This window comes from Nicotiana tomentosiformis, chromosome 6, assembly GCF_000390325.3.
Source record: "Nicotiana tomentosiformis chromosome 6, ASM39032v3, whole genome shotgun sequence".
In the NCBI taxonomy this organism is placed as follows: Eukaryota; Viridiplantae; Streptophyta; class Magnoliopsida; order Solanales; family Solanaceae; genus Nicotiana; species Nicotiana tomentosiformis.
In genome coordinates, this window is record NC_090817.1 from 8,976,257 (window position 1) to 8,994,788 (window position 18,532).

Consider the following 18,532-nt stretch of genomic DNA (forward strand, 5'->3'; position numbering starts at 1 on the left):
CATTTCACGAGACCACGTTGTCACAAAAACCCACGAACCATCTCATACCCTCCTTGTGCGCATATTCACATCTTCAACTCGCATACCCATTCTGATAATTTCTCTATGAATCCGAAGTTATTTCCTTCCATTCCTCCCAATGCTGCACCGCAGACCAATGATAACATAGAACACTCTAAGCCCCTTTTATAATCCACTGCAAAAGCTCGATACTTAACCATACTACGGACTCAAAATCCTTAGGCGTCGCACTTAAAAAAAATTTGAACTCACTAGGACCGTTGTTGAGAGTCACCCACTCCGACTTAGTCCCGAATATAATCGACTCCAAGGCTCTGCTAGCATATGAACACCCTCTCAAGGAAGCACACGGCTGAATCACTTTCCTTGTACATCACATCTACACGAAGCATAAACTCTGAGTCTTCCCAAAGCCTGAACATGAACCGACAAGGCCAAATATAGCACACATTCCCCCAAATCCTTTGCTCAAATTACCACTGATGTTTTCTTGCTTTAGTGGTAATAACCCGCCAATATGCCGATAACCAGAAACCTCATAAGTGGACAACTATGCAATCCAATCTTAGATGGTGGGGCTCTCCCACATAGCTTGAAGCTACCATTACATAACCCTGGAACCTACCAAGATTACTTCTTCCTCACTGACATGACCTCGTGCAACCGACCCGCCAAACTTCTCGAAATCTTTCTATTACACATTTTATGAACACTCTAAATCACTAGCCACATTCACATATTCGTTCTCTTACCGGATAGCCGGTAGAATTTTTCGTAGAAGCTTCGTCAACACCACGCAACCGCTAACCTGCTCACAGGAGATAACCCACATGTGAAAATCTCCATGTCGACATCTTCCAACGACGCTGCTCTGGGTACAATTACCACGAAACCAATAAACCATCCTGAGCCCGTGCTCATTCACCAGTTGTACAAGTCCGTTCACTCCTCATGGATATTAACTAAAGGTGCGATAATACATTCTAATCCAAAGTCATGTTGTATCTTTCTGATATCAAGCAAACTCCTTTCCGTCGTATCCAACCTTTCTCCATATAGCAGCCAATATTCCAAATTAAGTTCGTAGACTTAGTCATTGTCCACCATGAGTTCCAAATCACTCTAAATATTCCCCAACGCGTGTAGCTATCCTACCACCTAACCCATATGCTACTCGGCCACTCTCCCACTTTGGTCAAACCCTCTCCTTTAAGCAACTACTCGACTTCTGTTTTCTTACACTTGGCCTTCTAGAAGTTTAACCACCGCAAAACACCTCCCACATATCCTTCCTCATCCTTCGCTGCCCAGTTGTTGCCTTAAACAAAAATTCATCTCTGTAGCACCTGAACCAACAGATCGTCGCCAAATATATACCTCCCCGAAGATCATCTTCCTTGAGCCATCAACATTAGGATCACTGATTCGATTCTGAACAACAACATACTGCGACCTCTAACAGTCGCTTCCCTAGTACCATTCATAATACTCTGCCCCAAAGGCGATTTTGAAGAAGGCCATAATAGCGGCGAGCTTAACACATTCAATCAAGGACGACGACACCACACCACGGATGAAGATTCCACCATGCTCGAAAATACCAAGTCTCGTTACTCCATCAACCCAAACCTGAACATTCTTAATCCGATTGCCTTTCCTCCACTGGAAATAAAACACTGAACCTCTGAATCATGCATTGAGAAAAACCTCCTTTCGAATCATTCACGGCCCCGACACGTAGACAAGTATCCTACCATTACATCAATACTGTGCGATAACAACTCATGAATCATCATAACAACCCATGCTCAACTTCAAAACTATAGGAATTACTGATACTGAGCTGAAACGACAAAATAGCCTTCCGCAAGGCGACGACAATAGCCCAAGAAATTACGTAGGGAGAAACATCCCGCACCACATCTGTAGTACCATTAAAATTCCTCGATTCCCAATTGATAACCAGCGCTTCACGTCGCATAATATTGAATAGGAAAGAAATAAAGGCACAAGCCTCAAAGGAATCGAATCGCACGATGAGGAATCAAGAAGGAAAATGCTCCTAACAGCCCGGTAGCCTCTCGAAGATAAGTACAGACGTCTCCGTATCGATCCGCAAGACTCTACTAGACACGCTGTCACGACCCAACTGGAGGGTCATGACTAGCACCCGGGCCATACTTGCCGAGCACCAACGTACATTTTATCTAACCTTCCTTATTATCTTTAAGGGCCGACAAGACCAATATAAATGAAAGACATGGATCATGAACATCCAACAATGAAAGATAATGTCATGAACATACGTAACATGGGACGACAAGACTATCAAGAAACTATATATAAGGTACGAGCTACCATGGTGCCGTGAAAGACTATACAATAAAAATCAGCCGACAAGGCATTGCAAACCATACATGAGTCGACACCTGTCTATGAGCCTCTAAAAGAACATAAGTGCTACAACATTGCCGGAACAGGGCCCCGACATACCCATAATGTCTATAACAAAAATGCATACCAAGACCACGGCAAGTCCGGAGAAAGGATCTTGCCAATAACGCTGAACCGGATAGCCTAGTGTGATGGGGGAGCTGCGTCTACCCGTCTATCAGGACCTGCAGCACGACATGCAGCGTCCACAAATAAAAAGGACGTCAGTACGAATAAAGTACTGAGTATGTAAGGCAGAATAGCATAAGTAAGAACAATAATGTAAACAGTGATAGGGAATATACAACCTGTGACATCTGGGTACCTCTGAGGGCTACTGACATGAAATACATGATACGTACATATATATATACATAAACGTTTAAAACATATGCCTTTGTGGGCATCATCATCATCATATCGTACCCGGCCATAATAGGCTCGGTAAAACGTACCCGGCCATCATAGGGCTCGGTAGAATCGTACCCGGCCACGTGGAGCTCGGTAAAACCCAACTGATCAGTGGTTGCACAATAGGTGCCATACCCGGCCAACTATAGCGCGGCTCGGTAGAGTAAAATAGATACATATATATGATGCATGCTGGACTCATTGGAATCACATTTTGAACCTTTCGGAGTGACGTAAGGTCGGTATCCTTCGTACACGTTATTAGGATTAACTCTTCATCAAGAATCTTATAAGAATCAGGAACTACCAACAACATTGATAATATAAGAATAAGAGAAGTAACATCAATATCAATCGTTTCATAAGAAGGGCAGCAATGTAAGTACTGCTAGCTTCTAAGAGTAGAGTATCTTTGGGAGCTCGTTCATTACATTATGTACAATTGGAGTCGTGCAAAAGAATGAAGGGGATAGCCTCACATACCTTGTATATACTGCCCAACCTCAAGCTATGCAAATATCACGACTCCTTAGTCTACAATAAGATAAATAACACTATCATTATCGTTTAAGCGTCGTAACTGTTATGTATCGACCACAACCTATTTTACGATGAAACGGACAGCACCTCCCCTATTTATATGACTTCCCACAAGTCAATACAATCACCAAACAGCCCAAACAACATCATTAATAATCATATTGAGCCTCCAAAACAGTCCACAAACCAACAACATTACTACCAAGCTTTTCGATATATATTTCACAAGTTCTAGCTTCAACGACTTAGCTGCAACTTGGATAATCTTAAATATATATAGAGTAAGAGGTTACTTACCTTTAAACAGAAAGAACAACTCCAATTTGACCTTAATTTTCTACGAAATATCCCTTCAATTCTGCCACAAGAACAAGGAAGCGAAACTAGCAATTAATTCGGGTTTTTCGGCACTAGAATTACTTTAGAAGACTTGAAATCACCTAGGGTTGATATTAAAAACTTGAAGGTGTATTTACAGAACATAAAGCACTTAAAACAACCTCCCACACGAGCTGGAACAACACAAAAATCAGCAACAACAAGAAAAACAAGAAACTTACTAGCACCACGGGATTCCCGACATTTGATTTGTGTTGTTTGCCCTTTGTTTGGGTCTTGGATCATGAGAGAACCTTGAGAGAATGTTTTTAGGGTTATAAGGTCTGAATATACTGAAAAATAATGACTTAAAACGGGGTTGAGTTATCTTATATATGTCCAAATGTCTTAAACCGCCTTTGTGGGCCCCATAGAGAGCAGCTTGGCGCACTCTCGCAAAAATGCGAATATCTCTCTATTCCGAGATCGTATCGACGAACGGTTTAATGCGTTGGAAACTAGACTCATAGATCTTCAATTTGATAGGTAGATCACCCCATAATTCCAAGCACATTGGGAGTAAAATGCAGTAACATTTGACCTAAAGTTTAAGTAAAATTATAAACCTAAGTTGCGACAACTTTTATCAACTTTTGTTTCATAACTCGCTTGACTTCAAGACTTATGATGCGGATATTATATGATTCAAATACATTAAAACAAGACCTCTTGGGACAGTTAATCACCTCTAGTGTTACCCGAAAATACGGGTTACAACATCCTTGATTCGCTTAACTTCAAATACTTGTTAACCACTCTTATACACCCTTGTATCGTTTAAGACCAATAGGATTAACTTATTATCATCTCAAAGATAATCTCTTCTTGGATTTACGTCGACTACCTTACGGCGTGATCTATGATATGCGAATTTGGGTTGTAACATCCTCTCCCCCTTAGGAACATTCGTCCTCGAATGTAAGGGTTTATGGGGTGTCTAACTCATCGTGGATTCCGACGGAGATTTCCGGCTGAGTTTCCCTTATAAAATGGACACTAGCCAAACTTGCAAGCAGTTAAACCCAACCTATTGCCATACAAGACTATACAAAGCATTATGGATATGTACATTATCTGCATATCACCATTTTGTATTAAAAAAAGAGTATTCACAAGCTATTGCTTATCTCATAGAGCCGTTTCACCTTATAATGCGTCCTTCTTTCCCCCGGCATCCTCGTTATCTTCACTCTGGAATAGGTAAGGGTATTTAGACTTCATCTCCTCTTCTGCTTCCCATGTCATTTCTTCTATATTCTTGTTCCTCCATAATACTTTCACGGAAGCTACATCCTTTGTTCTCAGCTTGCGGACTTGTCGATCTAATATAGCCACTGGCACTTCATCATATGATAGATCCTTTGTAACTTGTACATCTTTGATAGGGATGACCCGAGAAGGGTCTCCAATACATTTCCTCAACATAGATACATGGAATAACGGGTGGACAAATTCCAATTCAGATGGCAATTCTAACTCGTAAGCAGCCTGTCCAATTCGTCGAAGAATTTTGTACGGCCCAATATACCGCGGACTCAACTTACCCTTCTTCCCAAAACGCATAACACCCTTCATCGGCGAGATCTTCAGGAAAATCCAATCACCAACCTCAAATTCCAGATCACGACGTCGGACGTCGGAATAAGACTTTTGCCTGCTTTGTGCCGTCCTCAGTCGCTCTTGTATCACTTTCACCTTCTCAATGGCTTGGTGAATCAAATCTGGCCCATATAATTCTGTCTCACCGACTTCGAACCATCCAACTGGTGATCTACATCTCCTCCCGTACAGTGCCTCATACGGGGCCATTTTAATACTGGAATGATAGCTATTATTGTAGGCAAATTCTATAAGTGCCAGATGGTCATCCCAATTCCCCTTGAAATCTAGAACACATGCTCGTAGCATATCTTCAAGCATCTGGATGGTACGTTCAGCCTGTCCGTCAGTCTGTGGATGGAATGCAGTGCTGAGATTTACTTGTGTGCCTAAACCCTTCTGAAAAGACCTCCAAAAGTTAGCCCTAAATTGAGCTCCTCGGTCTGATATAATAGATACCGGCACACCATGAAGCCTAACAATCTCCTTGATATACAACTTCGCATAATCTTCAGCCGTGTAAGTTGTCTTAACTGGTAGAAAATGGGCAGATTTTGTAAGTCGATCAACTATCACCCAGATGGAGTCAAACTTATGATAAGAGCGAGGTAATCCAATAATGAAGTCCATATTAATCACCTCCCATTTCCAGGTCACTGAATCAATCCACTAGGTTTCTGATGCTCGATCTTTACTTGTTGACAATTAGGACACTGGGCTACAAATTCTGCAATAGACTTCTTCATGTTATCCCACCAATATTGCTCCTTAACGTCATGATACATCTTTGTCGAGCTAGGATGGATAGAATATCGGGACTGGTGAATCTCAATCATAATCTTCTCTCGCAACCCTGCCACACTAGGTACACATAATCGGCCCTGGTATCTTAGTGTCCCATCTCCTCCGATCTTGAAAGTTGTAATCTTACACTGCTGAATTCCCTCTCTCAATCTTACTAAGGTAGGATCTTCATATTGCCGTGCTTTTACCTCGGCTACCAAAGATGATTCTGCTGTATTCTGTACAGTAACACCTCCGTCATCAGAGTCCAACAATCTGATTCTCATATTGGCCAGCAGGTGAAGCTCTTTGGTCAACCCTTGTCTACCTGCCTCAATATGTATTAAGCTTCCCATTCACTTACGGCTGAGAGCGTCTGCCACAACATTGGCTTTACCAGGATGGTGCAATATCTCGATGTCGTAGTCTTTCAGTAATTCAAGACACCTACGCTGCCTCAAATTCAACTCCTTCTGCTTGAAGATGTATTGTAAACTCTTGTGATCTGTGTAGATGTCAACATGGACGCCGTATAAGTAGTGCTGCCATATCTTCAAAGCATATATTACTGCAGCCAATTCCAAATCATGAGTCGGGTAATTCTTTTCATGCTTCTTCAATTGTCTTGATGCATAAGCAATCACCTTCCCACGTTGCATCAATACGCACCCCAAACCTATACCTGAGGCATCACAATATACCACATAACCTTCTGTTCCTTCTGGGAGAGTGAGCACTGGCGCAGATGTCAATCGATTCTTTAGCTCCTGAAAACTATGTTCACAAGCATCAGACCACTGGAACTTAGTTTTCTGTGTTAACTTAGTCAATGGTGCTGATATAGAGGAAAACCCTTCTACAAACCGCCTATAATATCCTGCTAGCCCCAGGAAGCTGCGGACTTCTGATGGTGTTGTAGGTCTCGGCCAATTCTTAACTGCATCGATCTTCTGAGTGTCGACACTAATACCCGCATCAGATATCACATGGCCAAGGAATGCTACTGAGTTCAGCAAGAATTCACATTTAGAGAGCTTAGCATATAACTTATGATCCTGAAGGGTCTGGGCATAAGCCTGAATACGGGAAATATCCATGCCCTCTACCAAGGAGGCTGTTGTGCACTCATTTATCAGATGTGGTCACCCTATCACTCATCTCGGCCACCATATGGGGAGTATACCTTGATAAAGAATCAAACTATATACTATACTCTCATGCACTCATATTACCCTGTCGAAGGTTCAAGAACTTATCAGCTCTAGCTCATCGTATCTCAGCTGGTAAGTAGTGATGAAGAAAGGCCTCAAAAAATTCCTTCCACACGGCTGGAGGAGCGTTCGGACCCCTAGATCTCTCCCAACTATCATACCATAAAATCGCTAAATCCCATAACCGATAAGAAGCCAACTCTACTGCCTCTGTATCACTAGCATGCATAACACGCAATGTACAATGAACCTGATCAATAAATGTTTGCGGGTCCTCCTTGGGGCTTGATCCGGTAAACACTGGAGGGTCTAGGTTAATAAAATCACGAACTCCTGCACTAACCGATTTATCAGCAGCACCGGTATTCTGCCTCTGAGTCTGAGCAGCTACTAAGCTACTCAACAACTGCACTGCACTGCGCATATCGTGGTCTGTAGTGCCAGACGGAGGAACTGGATGTACTGGGTGCCTCCTAATATCCTCTGGAGGAGACAGAGAGGTATGAGACGGCATCTCACTCTGAGGCTCACTTTGGCCTGCTATGGCTGGAGGCACCTGAATGTTACCCTCTCCTACAGCTGTATCAAGCCGTTTACTAATCGCTTGCTTCCTAGTCGAAGGCATCGCTAAAAGAAAACAAGGTGAATATTAGATATGAACACTTACGACTCAACTCTACGCACGATCTAGATTCAGGAAGAAGGTAACAACCCTAGATGTCACGTAGCCTCCTGATTATAAATGTGGCGCGCTACACATCCATAATCAAAACTCTACTAGACACGGCTCATAGACAACCCCTAGGACAGACTGGCTCTGATACCAAGTTTGTCACGACCCAACTGGAGGGTCATGACTAGCACCCGGGCCATACTTGCCGAGCACCAACGTACATTTTATCTAACCTTCCTTATTATCTTTAAGGGCCGACAAGACCAATATAAATGAAAGACATGGATCATGAACATCCAACAATGAAAGATAATGTCATGAACATACGTAACATGGGACGACAAGACTATCAAGAAACTATATATAAGGTACGAGCTACCATGGTGCCGTGAAAGACTATACAATAAAAATCAGCCGACAAGGCATTGCAAACCATACATGAGTCGACACCTGTCTATGAGCCTCTAAAAGAACATAAGTGCTACAACATTGCCGGAACAGGGCCCCGACATACCCATAATGTCTATAACAAAAATGCATACCAAGACCACGGCAAGTCCGGAGAAAGGATCTTGCCAATAACGCTGAACCGGATAGCCTAGTGTGATGGGGGAGCTGCGTCTACCCGTCTATCAGGACCTGCAGCACGACATGCAGCGTCCACAAATAAAAAGGACGTCAGTACGAATAAAGTACTGAGTATGTAAGGCAGAATAGCATAAGTAAGAACAATAATGTAAACAGTGATAGGGAATATACAACCTGTGACATCTGGGTACCTCTGAGGGCTACTGACATGAAATACATGATACGTACATATATATATACATAAACGTTTAAAACATATGCCTTTGTGGGCATCATCATCATCATATCGTACCCGGCCATAATAGGCTCGGTAAAACGTACCCGGCCATCATAGGGCTCGGTAGAATCGTACCCGGCCACGTGGAGCTCGGTAAAACCCAACTGATCAGTGGTTGCACAATAGGTGCCATACCCGGCCAACTATAGCGCGGCTCGGTAGAGTAAAATAGATACATATATATGATGCATGCTGGACTCATTGGAATCACATTTTGAACCTTTCGGAGTGACGTAAGGTCGGTATCCTTCGTACACGTTATTAGGATTAACTCTTCATCAAGAATCTTATAAGAATCAGGAACTACCAACAACATTGATAATATAAGAATAAGAGAAGTAACATCAATATCAATCGTTTCATAAGAAGGGCAGCAATGTAAGTACTGCTAGCTTCTAAGAGTAGAGTATCTTTGGGAGCTCGTTCATTACATTATGTACAATTGGAGTCGTGCAAAAGAATGAAGGGGATAGCCTCACATACCTTGTATATACTGCCCAACCTCAAGCTATGCAAATATCACGACTCCTTAGTCTACAATAAGATAAATAACACTATCATTATCGTTTAAGCGTCGTAACTGTTATGTATCGACCACAACCTATTTTACGATGAAACGGACAGCACCTCCCCTATTTATATGACTTCCCACAAGTCAATACAATCACCAAACAGCCCAAACAACATCATTAATAATCATATTGAGCCTCCAAAACAGTCCACAAACCAACAACATTACTACCAAGCTTTTCGATATATATTTCACAAGTTCTAGCTTCAACGACTTAGCTGCAACTTGGATAATCTTAAATATATATAGAGTAAGAGGTTACTTACCTTTAAACAGAAAGAACAACTCCAATTTGACCTTAATTTTCTACGAAATATCCCTTCAATTCTGCCACAAGAACAAGGAAGCGAAACTAGCAATTAATTCGGGTTTTTCGGCACTAGAATTACTTTAGAAGACTTGAAATCACCTAGGGTTGATATTAAAAACTTGAAGGTGTATTTACAGAACATAAAGCACTTAAAACAACCTCCCACACGAGCTGGAACAACACAAAAATCAGCAACAACAAGAAAAACAAGAAACTTACTAGCACCACGGGATTCCCGACATTTGATTTGTGTTGTTTGCCCTTTGTTTGGGTCTTGGATCATGAGAGAACCTTGAGAGAATGTTTTTAGGGTTATAAGGTCTGAATATACTGAAAAATAATGACTTAAAACGGGGTTGAGTTATCTTATATATGTCCAAATGTCTTAAACCGCCTTTGTGGGCCCCATAGAGAGCAGCTTGGCGCACTCTCGCAAAAATGCGAATATCTCTCTATTCCGAGATCGTATCGACGAACGGTTTAATGCGTTGGAAACTAGACTCATAGATCTTCAATTTGATAGGTAGATCACCCCATAATTCCAAGCACATTGGGAGTAAAATGCAGTAACATTTGACCTAAAGTTTAAGTAAAATTATAAACCTAAGTTGCGACAACTTTTATCAACTTTTGTTTCATAACTCGCTTGACTTCAAGACTTATGATGCGGATATTATATGATTCAAATACATTAAAACAAGACCTCTTGGGACAGTTAATCACCTCTAGTGTTACCCGAAAATACGGGTTACAACATCCTTGATTCGCTTAACTTCAAATACTTGTTAACCACTCTTATACACCCTTGTATCGTTTAAGACCAATAGGATTAACTTATTATCATCTCAAAGATAATCTCTTCTTGGATTTACGTCGACTACCTTACGGCGTGATCTATGATATGCGAATTTGGGTTGTAACACTCGCTTCTTAAATCGTGAGACCTAAGTGAACCTAGTGCTCTGATACTATATTGTCACAACCCCAAATCCATTAAAGGTCGTGATGGTGCCTAATACCAATGTCAGGCAAGCCAACACTAAAAGTTTAACTTAATTACTCATTTTTAGTATTTTTGAAATCATAAATTTCCTTCAATTAAATGGTAAGAGATAAAATTTTACAGAGTAAATGATAATATCTTCACAACAACAATACGGAACAACCCATAATCATCCCCAAAATCTAGTGTCATAAGTGCATGAGCTTTTACTAGGAAGTAAAATAAAATACAACATCTGTCCGAAATACAAATTGGACAGGAGAATATATACAACTCTGAAGGAGACTCTGCTGGCTGCGGATCATAACATGAAATGCAATTCACGGTAAGTCCCTGCATCATCCGCACCTCCACGCCCAAAGGACCACCAGACATAAAAGTACTTGCACAAAATTGTGCAGCAAGTGTAGTATGAGTATGTAAATCCACGTGTACCCAGTAGTTATCTAGCCTAACCCTGGAGGAGTAGTGACGAGGGGTCGACATCAACACTCACTAGTTGTCCAATAATATCAGGTACAGTAAAGAGGTGAACAAATATGAGGCAGAGTAAATAAATAAAATAAATGAGTATAAATACGTGGTACAATTCTCCTCTTTACAATAGGTTCAAGCTCTCAATTAGCTAATTTTCTCCTCAACCGGAGCATATATATAAATATATAGTGGACCTCACCAAAATGGGTCGTTATACTTAAAATCAGGAAGAACTCACAGATACACTGGCTTCTTGCCAAATGTTACGCACGATTTCATGAGGATATTTTATAGTAATGCTGAGGCGTACGACCGATCCAACATAAATATTAAACTGTGCACTGCCGAGGGTTGAATGGCACGAACCATAGATGCATCTATTAACCTGCCGAGGCGAACGACCCACTCCCATGAGAGTGTGAAATATAAATCCTGCCAAGGTTAATGGCCCGATCCTATTAGAATAATAAGCTTTAATGGGTCCTTGAACCCTCTCACGAATAAACGTGTGAGTCATAATTTCTTTAAAGAAAAACCTTTCAATGAAACATACATACATATATCGCAGACATAATTTCATAAGAGGAGTACAATTGTTTCATGACTAATCATGAAACTCGTGAAGTCTCTACAATAACGAGTCTTCCACTCTACGCATGTCTAGTCTCAAGTCATAATGCAAAATAAATGAATTAAACAAGCAAAGATAATCTCTATAGTGCAAGTATAGCATGGTGTGAACCTAAGTCTACTCGGACAATAACATGAATCTAGCTACGTTCGGACTCTCATCACCTCGTACGTACGTAGCCCCCACATGAAGTTACACATATTAAATATATCACCTACGGGTAGTCCCCCTCTCACAGAGTTAGACAGGAGACTTACCTCGCCTCAAAGCTTACTTTTCGGTCCACAATGGTGCTTTAAACCCTCAGCTCGGTGCCAAACGACCCGAAACTAGTCAATGTTATTTAAAATAGTCAATACATGTTTAAGAGTTCATATCCTAACTATTAAAGTGATTTCCCAACCCAAATTGAAGAATTCCTAAAATTCACCCCTGGCCCACGTGCTCGGATTTTGAAACTTTTTGGGGAAAATTGTTACCCATAACCTCATCAACTCAAATATATGATTTTTATCAAATTCCATAACCATTTTTGTGTTAAATCCCATTTTATCAAAACCTTAGGTTTTCCTCAAAAATCTCATAAATCCCACCATTTTCCATGTTAACTCTACTTATGATTCGTGTATTTAGCTAAAGAATCAATAGGGATCACTTATCTCTTGGTGTTGATGGAACCCCTCTCAAAAATGCTCTCAAAATCGTTCAAGACCATATGGGAAATGGGGAAAATAAAGCTATGTCCTGCATTAAAAACTGCTGCACAGGTTGCAGGTGTCGCATTTGCGACACCTCATTCGCAAATGCGACAAAACGATTGCAAATGTGAAGGCTGGCCATATCTGCCATGGTCGCAAATGCGACCAAACACTTCGCAAATGCGAAGAGGGCCAGTTCGCAAAAGCGGCGGGTTTTTCTCAAATGTGAAACTCTCAGAGCCTTCCCAACTTCGCAAATGCGAATGGCTCTTCACACATGCGATCAAAGCTTCGCATTTGCGAGACCTGCAACTCCAGCCCAGAAACACCAGAAAACTGGAGCTTTTCCTCATCCTTCTGAACGTCCGAAACTCACCTGAGCCCTCGGGGCTCCACACCAAACATCCTTACAAGTCTAAAAATATCACACAAACTCGCTCGCGCGATCGAAACACTGAAATAACATCAAAAATTACGAATCGGCCCAAAACGTATGGATTAACTCATGAACTCAAAAACTTCTATAAACACTTCCGCGCGTCTGATTCCTACCAAATCAAATCGAAATGACGCCAAATTTTACGTGCAAGTCTTAAATGACATTACGGACCTACTCCAACTTCCAGAATTATAATCCAAACCCGATATCTGTCACGACCCAAAATCTAACCATGGTCGTGATGGCGCCTATCGTGTTACAAGGCTAGCCTATTTCCCAAAATATTACTACTAAATCTATTATAAGAATTTAATAAAATAATACCAACATTTGAATTTCTCATAAACTAAATCAACTATAAATATAATATAGAAAATACGGAAACGAGCCCCAAACATCGGGGTGTCACTAAGTCATGAGCATCTAAAACTATGAACTAAGATATATAAACTGTCTAACTATCCAAAAGAAGAAATGACAAGAGGAGTAACAAGGTCCCGCGGACGATAATAGCTACCTTGCAGTCTCCAAAGATAGCCGGCCTGAACTCAACAATCGCCGCCTTCTAACTCACCTGGATCTGCACATAAAGTGCAGGGTGTAGTATGAGTACAACCGACTCAGTAGTAACAGAAATAACTAAGGAACTGAGCAGTAGTGACAAGCTAAGAAGAATAATCCAATTATTATTTCCACAATTAAGTACAAACAGGAATAGACAGGTAATTTCATAAATCAGTAAGACTACAAGGAAAATTAACAGGTAAATGTAGCAACAGCAAAAGTAAATGCAACCTCACAGCAATGTCACTCCATCACTCAGCACTCGCACTCAGTACCCAACGCTCAACACTCTGCGCTCACTGGGGGTGTGTACAGACTCTGGAGGGGCTCCTAAAGCCCAAGCGCTAAGCACGGACAACTCATGTGCCATCATATCAATACCTGGATCGGCACGGTCAACTCACGTGATACGCAGACAACTCAGGCGCTATGGTATCAATACCTGGACCCGCATGGTTAACTCACGCGCTACGCGGACAACTCATGCGCTATGGTATTAATATCCTCACAACCAGGCCCTCGGCCTCACTCAATCATGTACCTCACTAACCTCACCATCATCAACAAATAAGGGAACACAACCCAGATCAAGTATCATAGCATATTAGCAAATAATAGAGACTGAGGTAAATATGTACAATAATTTTTATGACTAAGTACAAATAATGTGAGCATGAATAAAGCCTAAGCATGATCTCTAACATGAAGGCAGACAAGTTCTACAACAAGTAACTACGTAAACACAGATGATGGCCATAAGGCCTCACGGGACGGACCAAGTCTCAATCCCTTGAGGTATACACCCACATGCCCGTCACCTAGCATGGGTATCACCTCCAAACAGGCACACAATATGAAATTCTCCGGGTTTATACCCTCAAAGCCAGAGTTAAAACGGTTACTTACCTTAACAGCGTAAAATCGTACTCCGGGATGCCCTCGTCTCTGGACTCGGTCTCCAAAAGCTCTGAATCTAACCAAAAATCAAAATACTACTATCAACATAGTCTAAAGAATCGAATTCCATAATAAACACTACATAAATATGCAAAAACTCCGAAATCGGCCAAAACCCGGCCCCCGGGCCCACGTCGCGAAATCAGTCAAAAATTATAGAATAATAAACCTCGTCCTCTCCCGAGTCTAACAATATAAAATTCATCAAAATCGGACTCTGTTTGGTCCCTCAAATCCTCACTTAAACTCTCCAAAACTCAAACCCTAACTCCCTCAATTTCACTTTGAAATCATCAATCAAATCCCAAAAACGAAGATGGATTCATGAAATATAACCAAAAGTGAGTAGAGAACACTTACCCCAATCCTTATGGTGAAAATCGCCCCCTAAATCGCCCAAATCCGAGCTCCCCACTCAAAATATGACCGAATGAACAAACCCTCATTTTATATATTTTTCTGCTAGTTATTCTGCCTTGTTTCTCATGCCAAACGATCCCGAAACTCACTTTGTATGCCTCCAATGGATTCCTTGTAAAATTTAGTCAAGTTAGGCTTTTGAATCACTTAACTTGACTTTATAATGAAGGAGATATATAGGTTTTAATATTTGCAAATTGTGCAGATTTTTAAATACGAATTCAGTGGCAATTGCGTAATTAAGCTGAAAAAGCTGGCAACCTAATTATTTAGTAAAATGACCATAAATTCCTCATACGATGCCCAGATTCGACGATTCATTTTGTTATGGCTCCGTAATTACTATACAGATCTAATTCTTCAATCAAAACAGAAATAAGAGCTCATTTGCTTAATGTGGTACCATTTATGCTTGAAGAAACGACGTCGAAACATAAGAAAAACGAGCGCAACGCAGCCCAAACCTATCCGAAACTCACCCGAGCTCCTCGAGACCCCGTACGAACATACTAACAAGTCCCATAACATAACACAGACTAACTCAAGGCCTCAAATCATGCATAATATCATTTAAACGACGAAACGCGCCTCAAATCAAACTAAATAAACTTTCGACTTCCAAAAACTCGCGCCGAAACATATCAAATCAACTCGGAAATAACACAAATTTTGCACACACGTCACAAATGACAATACGAACCTACTCCAACTTCCGAAATTTCTTTCCGACCCCGATACCTAATTTTCACTATCGACCAATATCGCAAAGTTTTTAACTTTCGCCAATTTAAGCCTAATTTTGCCACGGACCTCCAAATTACATTCCGGACACACTCCTAAGTCTATAATCACCCAACGAAGGTAACCGAATCATAAAAATTCCAATCCAAATTCGTGTACTCATAGGTCAACTTCTGGTTGACTTTTTCTAACTTAACTTTCTAACTAAGAGTCTAAGTGTCTCATTTCACTCCAAAACTACTCTGAACCCAAACTACCAATTCAAAACAACTCAACACAGCTGAACAACACACAAATAAGCAAAAATAGGGGAAATGGGGCTATAACTCTTAAAATGAATGACCGGGTCATTACATCCTCCCCCTCTTAAACAAACGTTCGTCCTCGAATGAGTCTAAGAACATACCTGGAATCACATCATCTGAAGCAAAAGCATCTGGTCTGGATGGGAGGGAATAGAAACGGGCCTGACCACCCCCTGATCTGCCTTCCCCTCTCGGGCGACCCCTAACTGACTGGGCTCTGCCCCTAGCTGGCTGAGATCCATCCCTAGCTGGCTGGGCGGGTGGTGGAGGAACTGGTGTTGGTGCCGGTGGCCGAGCACCCCGCTGTGGAGTCCCACCCGACAACCTAGGGCAATATCTCGCAATGTGGCCAAAATCCGCGCACTCGAAACAACCTTTCCTCTGGAGAAACTGCTGCTCCTGATGTCCAAAAGAATTACCTGATGATACTTGAGTGGACGGGGCATGATGAAAACCCTGCGCTGGCAGTGCACTGAATGAAGACTGGCCCTGCTGAAATTGGTCCCGCTGAAACTGACCTCTCTGAGGAGCACCACTGAAACCACCCTGACTACGAGGCCTCTTAGCCTCTCTCTCAGTCCTTTACTAACCTCGAACCATCTCAATTTATCGAGCAATGTTGACGACCTCATCGAAGGTAGAACAAGATACTCTCTCCCTGGTCATAAGCAATTGAAGCTGAAAAACGAGACCATCTACAAACCTCCTGATCCTCTCTCGGTCTGTGGGAACCAACCAGACTGCATGACGAGCCAACTCAGAGAACCGCATCTCGTACTGTGAAACAGACATCTCACCTTGGCGAAGCTTCTCAAACTGCCTATGCAGCTCCTCTCTGCGGGACTCAGGTACAAACTTTTCCAGAAAGAGAGTGGAGAGCTGCTGCCAAGAAAGGGGCGCTGTGCCAACCGGTCTACGTCTCTCGTAAGCCTCCCACCAATTAAGTGTAGCCCCAGAGAACTGGAAAGTAGTGAATGAGACCCCACTGGTATCCAGAATACCTATGATCCGTAGCATCCTATGACACTTGTCCAAGAAACCCTGAGCACCACTAAATGACGGAGGATGGAGTCTCCCAAACCTCTCCAATCTGCGCTGCTCATCCTCTGGCATCACAAGAGCTACATAGTCCTGAGCAGCTGCAACCGGCTGTGTTGGTGGTACCTCCGGTGTCTGAAGTCCCTGAACAACCTGCTCGGGTGTGCGAGCAACGGGAGTCTGAGTGCCTCCCCTAGCCTGAGAAGTGGTTGCAGCCGTCGACATAGAGACCACCTGAGCAAGGCCAGTACACGCTGTCAGAATATGAGCTAGGGCCTCCTGAAGGCGTGGAATAACAATGGGCACAGGTGGTGCTTGAGCTGGTCCCGCCGGAACATCTACCTCTGGGACCTGACCCTGAGCGGGAATAACTGGGTGAACTGTAGGTGCTGTCCCAGCTGCTGCGTCGGCGATATCTCCGCCCCTACCACGACCTTTATCATGGCCTCGGCCTCTCGCGACCCTAACTGATGACTGTCCCTCTTGACCGGTAGCACGAGTCCTCACCATCCGTGAGAGAATGAAATAACAGATGTTCAGTTACTAGAATACATAGAACGCACGATAAGAATCCAAGAATGTAAAATTTTTCTAAAGGTTCTGTAGCCTATCGAAGATAAGTAAAGACGTCTCCGTACCGATCCGCAAGACTCTACTAAACCCGCTCATGACTCGTGAGACCTATGTAACCTAGGCTCTGATATCAACTTGTCACGACTCAAAATCTAACCATGGTCGTGATGGCGCCTATCGTATTACAAGGCAAGCCTATTTTCCAAAATATTACTACTAAATCGATTATAAAAATTTAATAAAACAATACCAACTTTTGAATTTCTCATAAACTAAATCAACTATAAATATAATATAGAAAATACGGAAACGAGCCCCAAACATCGGGGTGTCACTAAGTCATGAGCATCTAAAAATATGAACTAAGATATATAAACTGTCTAACTGTCCAAAAGAAGAAATGACAAGAGGAGTAACAAGGTCTTGCAGACGCTAACAACTACCCTGCAGTCTCCAAAGATAACCGGCCTGAACTTAACGATCGCCGCCTTCTAACTCACCTGGATCTGCACATAAAGTGCAAGGTGTAGTATGAGTACAACCGACTCAGTAGTAATAGATATAACTAAGGCAGAATAATAAACCTCATCCTCTCCCGAGTCTAACCATATAAAATTTATCAAAATTGGACTCCGTTTGGTCCCTCAAATTCTCACTTAAACTCCCCAAAACTCAAACCCGAACTCCCTCAATTTCACTTTGAAATCATCAATCAAATATGAAAAATGAAGATGGATTCATGAAATATAACCAAAACTGAGTAGAGAACACTTACCACAATCCTTATGGTGAAAATCGCCCCCAAAATCGCCCAAATCTGAGTTCCCCACTCAAAATATGACCGAATGAACAAACCCTCATTTTATATATTTTTCTACCAGATATTCTGCC

At 42.0% G+C, this 18,532-nt stretch overlaps 1 protein-coding gene across 1 annotated transcript; it reads right to left on the reverse strand.

The window, feature by feature from the left end:
* Window positions 1–4,983: 4,983 nt before the first annotated feature.
* On the reverse strand, window positions 4,984–17,578 carry LOC138893543 (uncharacterized; the record flags this gene model as incomplete). The annotated part of the gene is made up of 4 exons (XM_070178162.1): window positions 16,682–17,578; window positions 6,070–6,293; window positions 5,300–5,731; window positions 4,984–5,200 (listed from the first exon to the last, which is right to left on the reverse strand). Coding segments are annotated over exons 1-4 (1,770 nt in total), but the record flags the coding sequence as incomplete, so codon positions are not given.
* Window positions 17,579–18,532: the final 954 nt, after the last annotated feature.